Source organism: Paramisgurnus dabryanus, chromosome 10, assembly GCF_030506205.2.
Source record: "Paramisgurnus dabryanus chromosome 10, PD_genome_1.1, whole genome shotgun sequence".
NCBI classification, from domain to species: domain Eukaryota; kingdom Metazoa; phylum Chordata; class Actinopteri; order Cypriniformes; family Cobitidae; genus Paramisgurnus; species Paramisgurnus dabryanus.
Genome location: NC_133346.1, coordinates 3,463,647 through 3,478,710, shown reverse-complemented (window position 1 = coordinate 3,478,710; position 15,064 = coordinate 3,463,647). Strand labels below are relative to the sequence as shown.

The 15,064-nt window shown below is 37.8% G+C and overlaps 1 protein-coding gene across 8 annotated transcripts in view; it reads right to left on the bottom strand.

Moving 5' to 3' along the window:
• Positions 1-15,064, bottom strand: part of pitpnm2 (phosphatidylinositol transfer protein, membrane-associated 2) — a 70,637-nt gene that overhangs the window by 15,529 nt on the left and 40,044 nt on the right. For 5 of the 8 annotated variants that reach the window (XM_065262599.2, XM_065262639.2, XM_065262623.2 and 2 more), the window contains exons 3-12: positions 14,741-14,955; positions 13,587-13,708; positions 11,323-11,556; positions 7,847-8,179; positions 7,135-7,230; positions 6,965-7,063; positions 5,110-5,189; positions 1,848-2,089; positions 1,269-1,458; positions 1,068-1,187 (exon numbers count right to left, since the gene is read on the bottom strand). In XM_065262599.2, coding sequence (XP_065118671.1) covers positions 1,068-1,187; positions 1,269-1,458; positions 1,848-2,089; positions 5,110-5,189; positions 6,965-7,063; positions 7,135-7,230; positions 7,847-8,179; positions 11,323-11,556; positions 13,587-13,708; positions 14,741-14,955 — 1,731 coding nt within the window. The remainder of the gene's footprint in view (positions 1-1,067; positions 1,188-1,268; positions 1,459-1,847; positions 2,090-5,109; positions 5,190-6,964; positions 7,064-7,134; positions 7,231-7,846; positions 8,180-11,322; positions 11,557-13,586; positions 13,709-14,740; positions 14,956-15,064) is intronic. The other 3 variants (XM_065262615.2, XM_065262631.2, XM_065262656.2) reach the window with 1 other exon arrangement.

Here is a 15,064-nt window from a genome sequence, read left to right as displayed (position 1 = left end):
CTTCGCATCGCTCTCTATTAGAGTGCAATTGCCATGCGTCTACATTAAAAATGACGTATTTACGTGTGCAAAAGACAAAAATGTGAACTGCCCCTTATGCAGTGTACACACCACAAGCGAATTTGACTACTTGCGCGAGTAGATTACATACAAAGTCAATGTAATATAGCGAATAGATGCGAATTTGCGCGGGCAATGCCATATTCAACCCAAGTGGAAAATTTGCATTGTACAAAGTTGAATCCTGCAAATAATCGAAAACAAGGAATGCAAAGCTTTGTAACGCACTCTATTTGAGTGCGCTTGTGATGCATCTACATTAAAAATAATGTATTTGCCTGTGCAAAAGACACAAAATGTGAACTGCCCCTTATGCTGTGTACACACCAGAAGCAAATTTATCTATTTGTGCAAGTAGATAAAATAGAAGGGCAATGTAAACACGTGAAAAGACGTGAATTCACTCAAGCAATGCAGATGATAACTGGACACTATCTGCCTTAAACGCGCCGTATGTGCAAGTTAACCATATTCAACTCAAGTGGAAAATTTGCATTGTACAAAGTTGAATCCCGCAAGTAATCTAAAGCAAGGAATGTAAAACTTTGTATCGCTCTCTATTTGAGTGCGCTTGTGATGCATCTACATTAAAAATTACATATTTGCGTGTGAAAATGACACAAAATATGAACCCCTTTATGCTGCGTACACACTAGAATTGAACTATTTGCGCGAGTAGATTACACACAAAGTCAATGTAATAACGCAAATAAACGCGAATAAACGTAAATTCGTGCGAGCATTGCGAATAATAAGTGTACAAAGTTGAAACCCGCAAGTAATCTAAAGAAAGGAACGTGATGCTTCGCGTTTGATGTGTACGCAGCATTAGGTGGCGTGTACACCAAGGCGTTTTCCGGTGGCCGTTGCAAGTTTCTCATCGCTATCTGGTTCACATAAAGGAACTTTCCACAATCCACAAGCTCCAACCTGATTGGCTATCTTGCAATTTCACAGGGTCATGTATATATTTATAAGCCTATAATGTACTGAATGTGTGTTTGTACCTGCACGCTCACAATACTGCCTCTTCGGCTGCTGTTTTGACTTTCACACACTGTAATGTTACTACTGCAGAGAGCGTCAAATCCCAGAATTCCTCCGACGCAGTCGCCGATCAGACACACCTGCACAGACGCATGTGTCACATGTCAGTTCAAGAAGCTCACATGGATATGCACACTAAACTTGCACACAAAAACACTGACTTGGCCGGTGAAAGTCGCCCCCTCCAGGGATTTGATGAAGTCACCGTAGACCTGATTGGCTCGCACTATGACCGTTGCCACGGCGTCCTGGTAGTGTGGTGCAGAGGTGGCCAATAGAGGAAGAGCGGCCAGAGGGATGTGATCCTGACTGTTGGACAAGCAGCCTTCGTCATAGCTGTACGGACTTAAACTGTGTCAAGGACAGAACAGAAAGCATTCTGGGTCAATTTTAACATTACAGTGTGTGTGTGTGTGTTTGTGTGTGTGTGTTCAGAAATAGGATACCATTTGCTGGAGAAGAGCAAGTAGCTTGGCAAACTTGAGTTTTAAAGTAGTATAAGAGCCACATAACACGTACTTAAAACGTTTTATACCCCTATTTATGCAGTACTGTGTATTAGTGATGCACCGATGTATCGGCAGATAAAGCAAAATTTTCCACTTTCGAACTATCAGTATCCATCTATCAGTATTGGTAAATGTCATTCTAAGTATTCCAATATCGGTATCATTTCATATCGGTGCATCCCTACTGTATATATAAAGTATCCAGGCAGTGGATCAAGTGTGTGTACTCACTTTGACACCAGAGAAAAAGCTTCGGCACACACGGCCGGGCACGGCACCAGGCGTATGGCAATCCGGCCCAAAGCAGACGGATAATGAACTCGCATGACGGCGTCAAACGCGCTGCCGATGGTGTTGACGTCACACTGTTTGCTATTCTGGTCTCCGCTTCCTGTATCCAGTATGTTTCCTCCATGCAAGACCAGGATGAGGACGTGGATCTTGGACGGTTGTAATTCCTGCTGCGTGCCGTCCTGAGGGACACATTTAAACAGCATTCATTTCATCCACACACTTCCGTATATACTGTACACTAGGGATGGGCATAATTAATCGACGATCGATAATTAATCGGTAAGAATTTAGTCGATGACGTTAATTTGTTATTGATTAATCGAATACTTTTTTTATCTAATGCAGGTTGCGTTGCCTAGCGTAGCGTGTGTCTTGAAGCAATTAAATGAATTTCACTGTGTGGCAGCAATTCAACATTTTACCACCAGGGTGCAATATTCGACACCATACTTCGTTATCTGTGACCTTCCGTTTTGATTTCAACAAAATAATCATGAAGAGGTCATGATTTTTTGGAACAAATGAAGTCTCTGTTTAAGGATGCGGCTCGCAGCTGCAGGTTCCGCTGCTTTAGAGCACCGCATATTCAAACGCATATATGTTCCGTTTGTCTAACTAAATGTAGTTTAACTGTTTGCCACAAGTTGATCTTGTAATAAAGGTCTCATGGAGGAAAACACGCTGTATTTTTGTATTCAACATTTTTGAATTATAAAAGTTCAATAATATTTTTTTATGATAAAAATATTAATGATTAATCGATAGTCGATCGTTAATTCTCCCGACAATCGACTAAAAAAATTGTATCGAATGCCCATCCCTACTGTACACGCTCATGACGGCAGGCTACTAGGACATGATTAATAAACGTTATAGGCTGCAACAGTAGCAATCTCCTAATAGGAAAAGAACATTTGTCATGTTCATACAAAAAGCGTTTGTAGGCCAACCCGGAAGTCAGCTTCATATGGAAGTCAATGGGTTTTTGAATTATCGCGAAAAATAAGCAAAAAGGTTACGATACTTAAAATTTTATCTATCAAAATAATATTTACAAATTAACACAACTATTATGAATATTGAAGTCTAAATCCATGTACTAGAAACAAAAACTGACCTTATGCTAGCAGCAAACTACACCACGGTTGCTCGACTTCAACATCATCGCATTTCAAACTTTATTAAACACATTATAAAACATGTTCACTTGATAAGGAAATACTCTGTGGAATTGTGCCGTGTTGCACTGTTTTTGTGAGCTTCATGCATGATGCCATTTTTAAGTTGCCTACAATGTCTGTAGTCCTATGTATTAACTTGTTAGTAACCTACTTTTCACATAGGCAGAGTTTGGGAGGGCAGGGTGGGCCCTTCCCCCCCAGACCAGAGAGAATTATGATTTTGTCGGCGCTACCGCTACTAATTAAATAGAAATATAAGAATTCATATTTTATTTGTCTATTTTACTTGTCTAATCTTAATATTTTAATAGGTAGACTGATTAACTTAAGTCTAAAATAGTTTTAATTCATTTAAAGGGGACATTTCACAAGACTTTTTTAAGATGTAAAATAAATTTGGTGTCCCCAGAGTTTGTATGTAAAGGTTTATCTCAAAATACCATATAGATAATTTATTATAGCATGAAAAAATTGACACTTTATAGGTGTGAACAAAAATGTGCCGTTTTGGGTGTGTCCTTTTATATGCAAATGAGCTGACCTCTGCACTTAATGACGGTGCCATTGTTGGACAGTGCAGATTAAGGAGCGGTTTTATCCCCTTCTGACATCATAAGGTGAGCTAAATTTCAATTACCTAATTTTTTCACATGCTTGCAGAGAATGGTTTACCAGAACTAAGTTACTGGGTTGATCTTTCTTAAATTTTCTAGGTTGATAGATGCACTGGGGCCTTCAACCAAAACCACATAAAAAAAAAAACATTGACTTTGGGACGAAAGAACCGAAAGTGCTAAAATGTGACTAATTTTTGAGTTTTGCCTACAAAAATACAGTATGTACTCTTTATATATACAGCTATCATCAATTTTGCAGTGAATTATGGGATATGTAGTTTTAAAAATTGCTTAGTAGTGAATCTTGTTCCTTTGCTATTTTATATATTTTTGCTTTAAAGGCAGGGTGCATGATTTTTGAAAAACACTTTGGAAAATGGAGTCGGGCTGAGAACCAAAACACACTTGTAGCCAATCAGCAGTTAGGGGCGTGTCTACAAACCGACATCATTGCCTGGGTTTCATATGTGTGGGGCGGGTCTATCAAAAGAAGGTCCAGATTCTATTTGGGTAGGGGTGTGTTTGTTTAGGTGTTTTAAAATGTCAACATTGGCTTTCAGAGATCATGCACCCCGCCTTTAAATCAAATGTAAATAATCACAATGCTGCTCGATTATATCGAGGCTCAAAGTCTTTTGTGAAGAATTTTCTAAAATGCATGCGAGAGGAGAAAACACTGTTGCAGTCTGTAAATGAAGATCATTTCAATAACTGCACCAGGCCACAGAACAGCTACATATTAAGTCTATAGTAAGAGTCTCATTTCTCAAATTGACACAATGCCGTTTCAGGAAGAGTTTAAGATCAGCTACGAACACATTATAACACATCTCTATCATCAACACCACAACACAGGAAGACGACTTCCACTCTACGTGTCATCTGACGGGAGCACTAAATGTCTAACAGATGCAATCTTATCTCTCGTCACTCACAGCTGCACGTCTGCGTGCTCTGCGCCTTTGCTTGCGGGTGGTGGAGCGTCGCATGGGTCTGTGTCTCTGTGGACCAGAGTTAAAAAGTACGGAGATGAAACCAAGGCCCTTGAACTTTAACGTTTGCTCTTCCATGACACTTCACACCATGAGAACTTGACATGACGTGCAAAACTTTTGACTGACAGCCATCGCAGATGGATGGTTCAGTGACAGCGTGATGCTGATGGTCACCGCTCTGCTGATGCATAATGTTAAAAACCCTCAGAGATAAATTCATGCTTTTCTTGTTTGTACGTCAGCGTGGTTGTGATCGACGTGCAGGATGTTTCGCTCCATTAGTACAAGTGCAGATGGTTTCTGGTTTCTCGCACTGCTGCAGTCGCATTATTTAATGCGATGCTAATAATCCACCAAAGCACTGCTGCATTAGAGATTGTGAGATGTTTATGATAATGAAACGTACAGAAGCGTAACGTACGTCGTTGAGTTGCTCCACCATGGTGGTTCCAGAAAACTCTCCACCGGATTCTTGGTACAAATCACCTAGAAAAAAAGCAATAAAAAGTAAAATCAATGCACATTTACAAATGAATTTAATAAGCACTAAAACCTCCATGGCCTGTGGGTGAAGTTTCAAGTTTAATAGGATGGTCACACTACATTTTTCCTTCCATTGACTTCAGTTAAAACGCATGCGAATGTGTCAGACAGGAAACGTAAGCTCACGCGAAGATATTTCGCAAGTTAAAACACTGACCTGCGAATTCGCATCATGTGGAGACATGTGACCAGTAGAAAACTAAAACGTCACAGCATGACAATTCTCAAGCAAAGATAGACAAAGTGCTCCCCGCCCATATTCTCCAAAACGTCCGTAAAATATTTGCATGCTCAGTGTCTAGTGTGACCGCCCCCTTTAATGGTAACAAACACAACCATAAACAGTACGACATGACAATTAAAACATATGTGTACACGCTGCAATCGATGTTAATGTTAGGTGACATCTAGTGGCAAAAAGTACATATTGTGCCTTTAACTCTTTTCCCGCCAGCGTTTCTTTTTTGTCTTTAAATATATAAACATACAATATATCAAATTAAAGAACAGTCTTTCTGCTTTCAAACAAACAAACATCATAAAGTGTTTTATAAGTTGGGTATAAGCGCCACCTGGTGGATAATAGTGGAAATATGGATTGTCGTAAAAACTCGTCATTGGCAGGGAAGCGTTTTCTCTTAATTAACAAGATAACTCGTCAATGGCGGGGAAAGGGTTAAAGTCCGTGTAGTCATTTCAGAGAATTGTTTCTTAACAGATTATAAATGTTAGAGATGTATTGCTAAAACACGTTAACAAAGATTGTGAACTATGTAGTAGTACTGAATTGTACAGTAGGTACAATGTTAAACAGTTTGTCCACATTTCTGTGTTCAGGTTTATTTGGGCGGGGCTAAAACGGTGGCTGGATGATGCACTGGAGCCACCGAGCATAATACAATCGCGTGCATCCATTCAAGGTGTAGCGATTAGGGCTGTCACGGTTATGAATTTTGGCTGACGGTTGTTTGTCTAATAAATTGCGACAATTATGACGATTAATTGTCTGTTTTATTGCTTTGACATTTAATTCTCATACATTTATTTTTTGTTCATGAAATCTTTTTCACACATTGTTATCTGGCAGTAAGTTTTAATACACATAACACATATTTAAAAGTAATCTAATACGGTCTCATTTATACAGCCGCTGCAGCTCCCCCTTGTGTTTTTTAGAGAGATGTGCAATCATTGTGGTGATCTGAAATCATCGCGATGAGGTCAAACAATCGCGATGAGATGACTATTTAACAATTGTGACAGCCCTAGTAGCAATATTTGAAAGCTTTCCTGCGAGTGGGCATGATTTCAGTGCAGAAATCAGAGAATACGGCCTGTTTTTCCTACTTATTTTTTTATTTGGCAGTTTTTAACAATTCAAATTTGAATGGGGGGTTAATATCACATTTTTCTATGGTGTTACAAACTTACAATATCTTTAATATCAGACTTTACACGGACTTTAAGAAAATGATATACTCTGGAGAATTTACAGCATAATAAAGACAATAATATAAGTCCAGCCAGAACTGAGATACCCATCTCACAATATAGCCTGAAACATAACTAATGCCTCGTAAACTGTTTGAGTCAACGTGACTACTTTACAACTAATCCTATTAAATACATGAAAATCTGACAAACAAAACTCTCTCCAGAGGGAAAAGCTTATGTTATAAAACTAGAATTCAGACGGATGAAGATAATGTCTCGCATACCCTGGGATTCCTCTGTCGTCTCGATTTTATCCATCAGGTCATTGGAGCTCCACTTGGTAATCTCCTTGCCAAAGATCTCCTCGTTGTCAGAAAAGTCCTCTGTGAAGGAAACATCTCATAGTGAATAACAGAAGCACCAACTTTAAACTGAGAATCAAAGCGGTATTTACCATGAGCGTCGAAAAACTCATCATCTGTGCTGTCCTCCGAGTCTCTGGCGATGCTCTGCATGCGCCATTCTGAAATACTGTGTCGTGAAGGACTTCCTGCATGTCATACATAAAGACAAATTATCTTTCATGAGAGTCAGGCCTTCTGCATTTTAATGTTAGAGCTGTAGATCGATTAATCGCGATTAATCGGTTGCAGAATAAAAGTTTTTGTTTACATCATATTTGTGCGTGTTCTGTGTAAAATAATTATGTATATATAAATACACACACACACACACACACACACACACACACACACACACACACACACACACACACACACACGTATAATTGTAGGGAAAAAAATCTATTTTTATATTAAGTATTTATAATTATATATAATATAAATTAAATTTAAATATATAAATGTATTTACACATGTAAATATTTCTTAAATATATATGCATGTGTGTGTATTTATATATACATAATTGTTATACACAGTACACACACATATATGATGTAAACAAAAACTTTTATTCTGCAACCGATTAATCGCGATTAATCGATCTACAGCCCTATTTAATGTGTTCCCATCATACAAATGAAATTCATATTGGTTAACTGTTTACATTACATTTACACATTTGGCAGACACTTTTGACTTTCTCCCTATGTGCCGCCCATCTCTTTCAATAAGGTCGAACATTTTGAAATTATAGGAACGTACCACCCCTCTTAGAGGACCTTGAGGACTTTGAGGAGGTGGACCATTGTTTGGTGAGCTCTCCTCTCGCCTGAAGAGTATCTCCCAAGCCCCTCGCCGTGCTGTCCGCTTCGATGGAGCTGATGGCCTCTTTGCCTTCAAGTGCTTTGTCCTGGTTGGTGACCGTGCCGTTGTTCTCGCCGCCCTCTTCATTGCAGCTGTACTGGGCCATCTTCTGTGCCAGGGCCAGCTGAGTCTCCAGCTCCAGTTGCCGGACGTCCTCCATTGTCAGACCGTACCACTCGTCCTGCCAGCACCAGGCCTGCCGATGAGCCCGAACCATCACTTTCCTCAGACCTGATGGAGAAACACTGCCAGGTTCACATGCAGAAGACTACATATCTTCAGATGTGCTAATGCTCGTATATACTTTCCTTCTGACTAGAGTTTTTGGCGACCTACAATTAGGAATAGGGCTGTAACGATGAATCGCGTGTCCCATTAAAAATGCCTGTCTGCGATTCTGAATCGCAAGGCTGTGGTTCTGTGTTTCATGCACAGCTTGTGCGTGTACTATGGCATTTGCTCAGTAGGAAGTCCTTATCAAGCAACAAGTTGGAGTTGTTTATAACGTTAAACTCGTTAAACAACATCGTGCAAAATATTCTTTATTATCATGAAAATTCCTGAAATAATTTGAAGAAAAGTGATATAAATATTCCTGTAGACATCCTAGAATAGCGTTTGTAATGCTACTTCTTCTGTGGCACAAAGGGAGTTCTGCACAAGAGCGCCCCCCTGGCTTTGGGATGTGCCGGGATTTCACAGTAATGCATTAAAATTCATTCATTGAGAAAACGCGGATTTGCACGATTAATCGTTAAAGCCCTAATTAGGAATGTGCAATATATAGTTTCAGTATTGATAGCGTGATGCATGAATCTACAATAGTCACATTGCAGAACCTACAGAGAATTATTTTTCCAAAGGAAAACTATTTCGGATGCCTTTGTTCATATCATTATACCATATGAGAATGGTTTCAAACGGTAGAGAGAAATCATAGACATCTTTGTGAGGAATCTGTAAGCTATATAAATTAATAAAAAGATATCTGATGTAGCCATCCAGTATTCATCATATCGCAATACATATTGGCGGGAGATAAAACGGTAGAACTGTGTCAACCGGTATAGATTTTGGACTATTGTCTCTATCGAGGTTATGCGCCCACGTCACGTTGCTGTGCGCGTGGTCATGAAAACATAAGTGATTTTAAGCTTTATTGGCCTTAAATACATATATGCGTCAATATTCCCATCTTTGCAAGTATCCTCATAAACACGAGCATTGAGGTCTAAAGAGAAAGTAAACAGCTGAAAAAGAAAACACTTGTGTAACAGTATTGGATCCGGACTTTGTTCTTAAAGGGGAAGTTACATAATTTTGCTCCTGTCCGTCACTTATAATAATCGAACAGCTTTTCTCTGCTTTCTATCGTTATACATTTCGTTATCATGATATAAAATGTATCTTTTCATGATATAAGATTTTTGCCATATTGCAAAATAATAATAATTTAAAAACGCAATTTCAGTTATAATTAGTGCTGGGCAAAGATTAATCGCGATTAATCGCATACAAAACACATTTTTTTTGCATAATGTGTGTGTACTGTGTGTAATTATTATGTATATTTAACCACACACACATGCATATATTAATTTCAGATTTTTTTATTTATATATAATATAGAATATATAAAAATACAAATAAATATATATACACATGTAAATGTTTCTTAAATAAATACATGAATGTGTGTGTATTTATCTATACATAATAATTACACACAGCACACGCTCATATATTATCACTTTTATTTTGTATGTGATTAATCGCGATGAATCTTTGCCCAGCACTAGTTATAATGCAATGCATTCAAGTCCTACATTGTATCAGTATGCTTCCTGGGAATTAAACCTTTGCCCAGCTAACACAATGTTCTACCAACTGAGTTACAGGAAGTAACTGTTTAAAAAAAAAACTACGTAAGATAATCAGTTACTTTTATTAAAGTTAACACATTACTTTTAAAAGTAACAATGCTAGGTTCTCACATGCTACACCAAATTTTGTGAGTGAAAATCACAAATGGGTCATTGACGTGACGTTAATTATTTTGTGTCCGTATGGTTCATTTAATGCAAAAGGGTTAACATTTCAAAATAAATTTGCAGATTAATTGCATACATTCTCTTTTTTGAGGACCATGTCTAAAATTTCTGGTTTTATTTCATTTTGAAAGAATATTTGGGGATAATTGCAAAAATGTCAATGTGGTGTAACCATTCTGTGTCAATTGGTGTAACTAGTATTTTTTTAAATGAAAATATAAATATATTCATAAAAAATTCGGAATAAAATATAATCATCTAGTTTAGTGTAATTACATACATTTTTAAATCATTTGTCAAAGATTATTTAGAAAACAGAGCTGTTTTCAGCATATGTCAGGACAAATATTACAAAAACGCATTAAAATTTACATTTAGTAATAACTAATAAAATGAATTTTCATGTGATATTTTAAAATGATTTAGTTTTTTTTTTAGGATAATGCTTACATGCCATCAAGGTGGATAAAATATTAAATATTTTCATTTTTTGTTTACACGATTTCAGGTCCATTCAGTCTTAACTTTAATAAAAATGGTGCAAATGTAATCAAGTCAACATAAATACTCTATGTGCATTGAAATATACCTGCTGCATGCTTTTAAAACAAGTTTTTATAAAAGATTTTTGAATTTCTCATCTTGCCAAACCGTTTTTGTCACTGACCCAAATATTCATTGGGCTGATTGTGGAACATTTTGGGCTGAGGTGAAGTTGGGGTCACTTCCTCACGCAATCGACTCAATCGATTAAAATTCATCAGAGATGCAGTTAACCTCCCATAAATGAGAGACGTGCAAACAAAATTATTTTCGCAGCGGCCAGAAAACAGCGAGGCAGAAAAGTGATATCGGCCAAAGAAAGGAAAGAGTTTAGTAAATGAGGAACAGCATTAGACCTCTCGTAAACGATGGGAGAAAAAAGCCAATAAGCAACCTGATATCAAAGTAATGAAACAGATTAAGCGGCGAGCGTGGGGGCGCATGAGGAGGAAATGAATTCTGTCTGGAAGAGGCTGGGTTTCACCGCATCAGTCTCTCTCTCTCTCATTAAGTGCAGGTTAATGTTTAAGAGCTTGTGTTCCTGACAGAGAGCTTGACACCTGCTGCCCACCAACGCTCAATGATACGGGCCACAAAACATGCAAACATGTAGCAGATAACATGGTTTATATGGAATTACAGGAGAGACAAATTTCCCCCATTACTCTTTCCGAGTAAATAATATTGATACGGTAAGGGCTACTGAAATAAAAACTTACTATATCAGAACAGCACGTCAACTGTAAGCAACTAAATAAATACACAAATGTTTGCACTTACCCACATCATGAATAAAGCGTTCGATCTTTGATTGCATCCCCCAGTAACGAAACTCCACTTTGCACAGCTTATACGCACACATGACGGGCATGTTGCCTGGGTTGGTGTTGATTTCGTCGATCCAGTCGTCACTCAGGGGACCCCGCTGGGTTTTCACCGACTTGTAGAGTTTAGGGTCTTCCTCTGCCAGGTACTCGTGTGGAGCGATGAAATCTTTCACGATGTCTATGGGATCTGCGAAAGTCACTCGTTTCTATTAGTGATTAGAGTTTTGGGGGAACAAGGCACGAATGGTGAACGGGTTTTTACTGAATCATTTAATGAAAAACAAATACATTTATCACCGAGACCTTTTATAACCTTCTGAAAGTGATAACGTGGAAAAATTATTTTTCCGACACAATCTCGAGGCAATTCAAATGTATTTCACGAAAAGTGGCTAATTCATACGGATTTGCTTTCGCCACTGTTACATTGGGTTTACGGTGGTGTATCATCCTTGGGTTTACGGTGGTGTTTCATCATTGCTTTTTTCTAATAACCGTACGTTTATGTATGCTTCACATTGTACGAATTCGTCACAATGTATAATAAATGCGAATTCCCGTGTGAACCGATTGCTTTTTCCAATGCAGTAAATGTGATATGTCTCTGATTTTGTTATCTGAACATAAGACTTGGGAGATTTACTAGAACTAGTTTACTAGTAATAACTGACTACTTAAAGCAACGCACCTTTTATATACACCTTATTTTTAATATATGAAGAGCTCAAATGCAAAACTTTCTAAGTGCGTCTGACATGTTTATTCGTAAATTAGCATTTTTTATCAGACTCTTAATGGATTCTGCCAACAAAACGGTATTTCTGAATGAAGTGAGGCCGGGATTAAGCGGATTTGAAGCAAAAGTTGATAAATGTATAATACGTGCTGAGAAAATTGCGGTAAATATCATCTAGTTTTTGATGAAGGTGCACTGCAAAAAATTATTTTCAAGAAAAAAATTTTCTTAGTATTATTATGGTTTTAGTAAAAATATCAAAAAATTCTTAAATTAAGATGATTTTTCTTGATGAGCAAAACAACCCAAGAAAATGTAGTTTTTAGACCAAAAATATCAAATTTAAATGATTTTTTGCATAAAACATGCAAAAAATCTGCCATATGGGGTAAGCAATAATTTAAAAAAAAAATTTTAAACACTAAATGTAAGAAAAATTCAAGAAAAATTTGCTTACCCCATTGGCAGATTTTTTGCTTGTTTTATGCACAAAATCATTTAAATTTGATATTTTTGGTCTAAAAACTAGATTTATTTTCTTGGGTCGTTTCAAGAAAAAGCATCTTAATTTAAGAATTTTTATATATTTTCACTGAAAACAAGACAAAAATACTAAGATTTTTTTCTTGAAAATTATTTTTAGCAGTGTGGCCCTTAGCAGCTTTTGCATCTGAGCTCCTTGTATATAGTTAGGACACGTTTTAAGTTAAGTAAATAACAATTTATTTAATGATTAAAATAATTTATAATTCATACGTAACATTTCCTAATTCAAATCACTAACCTATCTTCACAACTTTGTAGCTCTTCAACAACACACATTTGACAGATCTGTTTCTGGTGTTTGGTTGCTGCTTGCAACATCAGCACATGTCCTCTAGGTGTCTCTGTTGTACAATAATGAAGATACGGCTTCAGCCTGGATTAGAGTTATGTAACAACATGTACAGGGCGCTTCCCTTGCATTGCTTGCGTCTTTACATGTTCGGATCATGCCGTCTCCAGTACCTCTCCCAGAATGCAATGGGGTCCTGTGCCACAACACGTTACCCAGCTGCACCATAATACTATGCCAACTATGTCAGCATACTGTCTGCATGTTAAACAGAGAGGCGTGACTCAAGAACACTTCCTGTCTGGAAGTGTGTGTGGTTCTGTCAGAGCAAACCAATGAGCAGCAGTGCTCAGCGCGATAGCACCCCCCATATCAGATGCTGCGGTTTTGCATTTGTATCAAGTGTTTGCTCTTCTTTAGACTAATACAACATAAAAAAAATAAGATGGATAGAATTTAAGGTTCATTATTAAGGGTGTTGTGTAGTGTGATCACTCGCATCTTTACCCATCTTGAACCATGACCCATGTTTGACATCCCTTCAAATGCAATGACGATTATAACTTAAACTAAAAAGAAGTGGCATTGCATTTATACACAGATTGTGTGACAAACACACATAGGCATGAAGCTGGTGTAACCGTACCTATGTCCCGTTGTCTCTTCTCGGCAGAAGACATGCTGAAGACGTCATTTTGGGTTCCCGTGTCCGGTCTGTAGAATGTCTCGATATCGATGGAAAACTTTTCGACAAAAGGACATGTGTAGCTGTAGGACATGCAAGAAGAGACTGGTGTTGACGTCATATCAGCATGTCAATGTCACAATATCACAATGGCTCTTAATGGAGGTTTATTAGAGCATTCATGACATCAAGCATTTTTAGAGGTTTTTTTTATTTATGCATTTGGCAGACGCTTTTATCCAAAGGGACTTACAGTGCATTATAAGGTATACATTATATAGACCGTTTCAGCAGTAACAACATAAACAAGCGGCTGTCGCGGTCCGCACGTAACTTCCGGTAAACTCCGCTAAGAATAAATAACAACAAAGTTCTTTAAACATAGTTTATTTATATAACAAGCAAAAAAACAACACATAGATTACCTAGGAAACCAAAACATTTGTTATTTTCGACGAGGCATTCATTCAAGAGATCAGTTTAGTAACTAGTCAGACCATTAAAAAAATGAAACCGGAAGTAAGGTTCGGATCCAGACGTGTATCACGTGCGTCCGATGAAACCGTCTATAACTTGTAAATAATGTATTATTTGCACCAATGTATTAAGCACAGTGCTTGAATTGAGGGGGGGCTGGGGTGGTCCCGTACCCCCTATAAAGCACAAAAATATTTTTTGTTAATATTAAAATACTAAATGAATTTAAAATTCTCGTGCTGCACTTCCACACAGTGATACTGTCCATTATTTGTCCCAATTTCGCACAATAAACTAATCCAAAAGATTTCTGTCTCACACAGTATTATGGAGCAATTGACAGATTGTTAGATTTAGGATCGGGTTTGGGCATTTAAAAAAAAAAATCTCAAATTATTATTTTACACTAATTTGAGGGGTAAACATTTTTAAGATTTGAGTTAAAGATAATTTGGGTTTCTTTGATTAAAATGTTGATCCAGGATCACATCTTACTTTGTAAAATTCACTGCGATCCTATAATGACGGGGAGGCTTAGCTAGGGGACCCCCCTATAATTTTTTTATTTCACACCAACCTTATAAACCAAAGCAATAAGGCACGTGTCAGATTTTTAAGTCTGATATATGGTCACTTACCGCGTGCGGGTGTATGGGTAGGCATTCCAGGACTCCTCCTCCACACGAAGAGCAGCTTTTGGCAAGATGGACCGGAACCAGCTAGGGATGTGCTGGCCGATGTGGTAGACTTTATGGGTGTACTGACCTGAACCGCCTGGCCCGTCTATATATGGTCGATTTTCCAGTATCTCCACCCCGCTGCCCTCGCCTTCACTCTCCTCACGACTCTTTTTCTGCAGGGACAAGAAGGTCAACGGTAAACTACAACTATAAGGGTCAGGTACTCTGACGATTAGTTGAAGGTTCTGGTTAAACGTATAGTTAAATGTTTAAACCACTGAC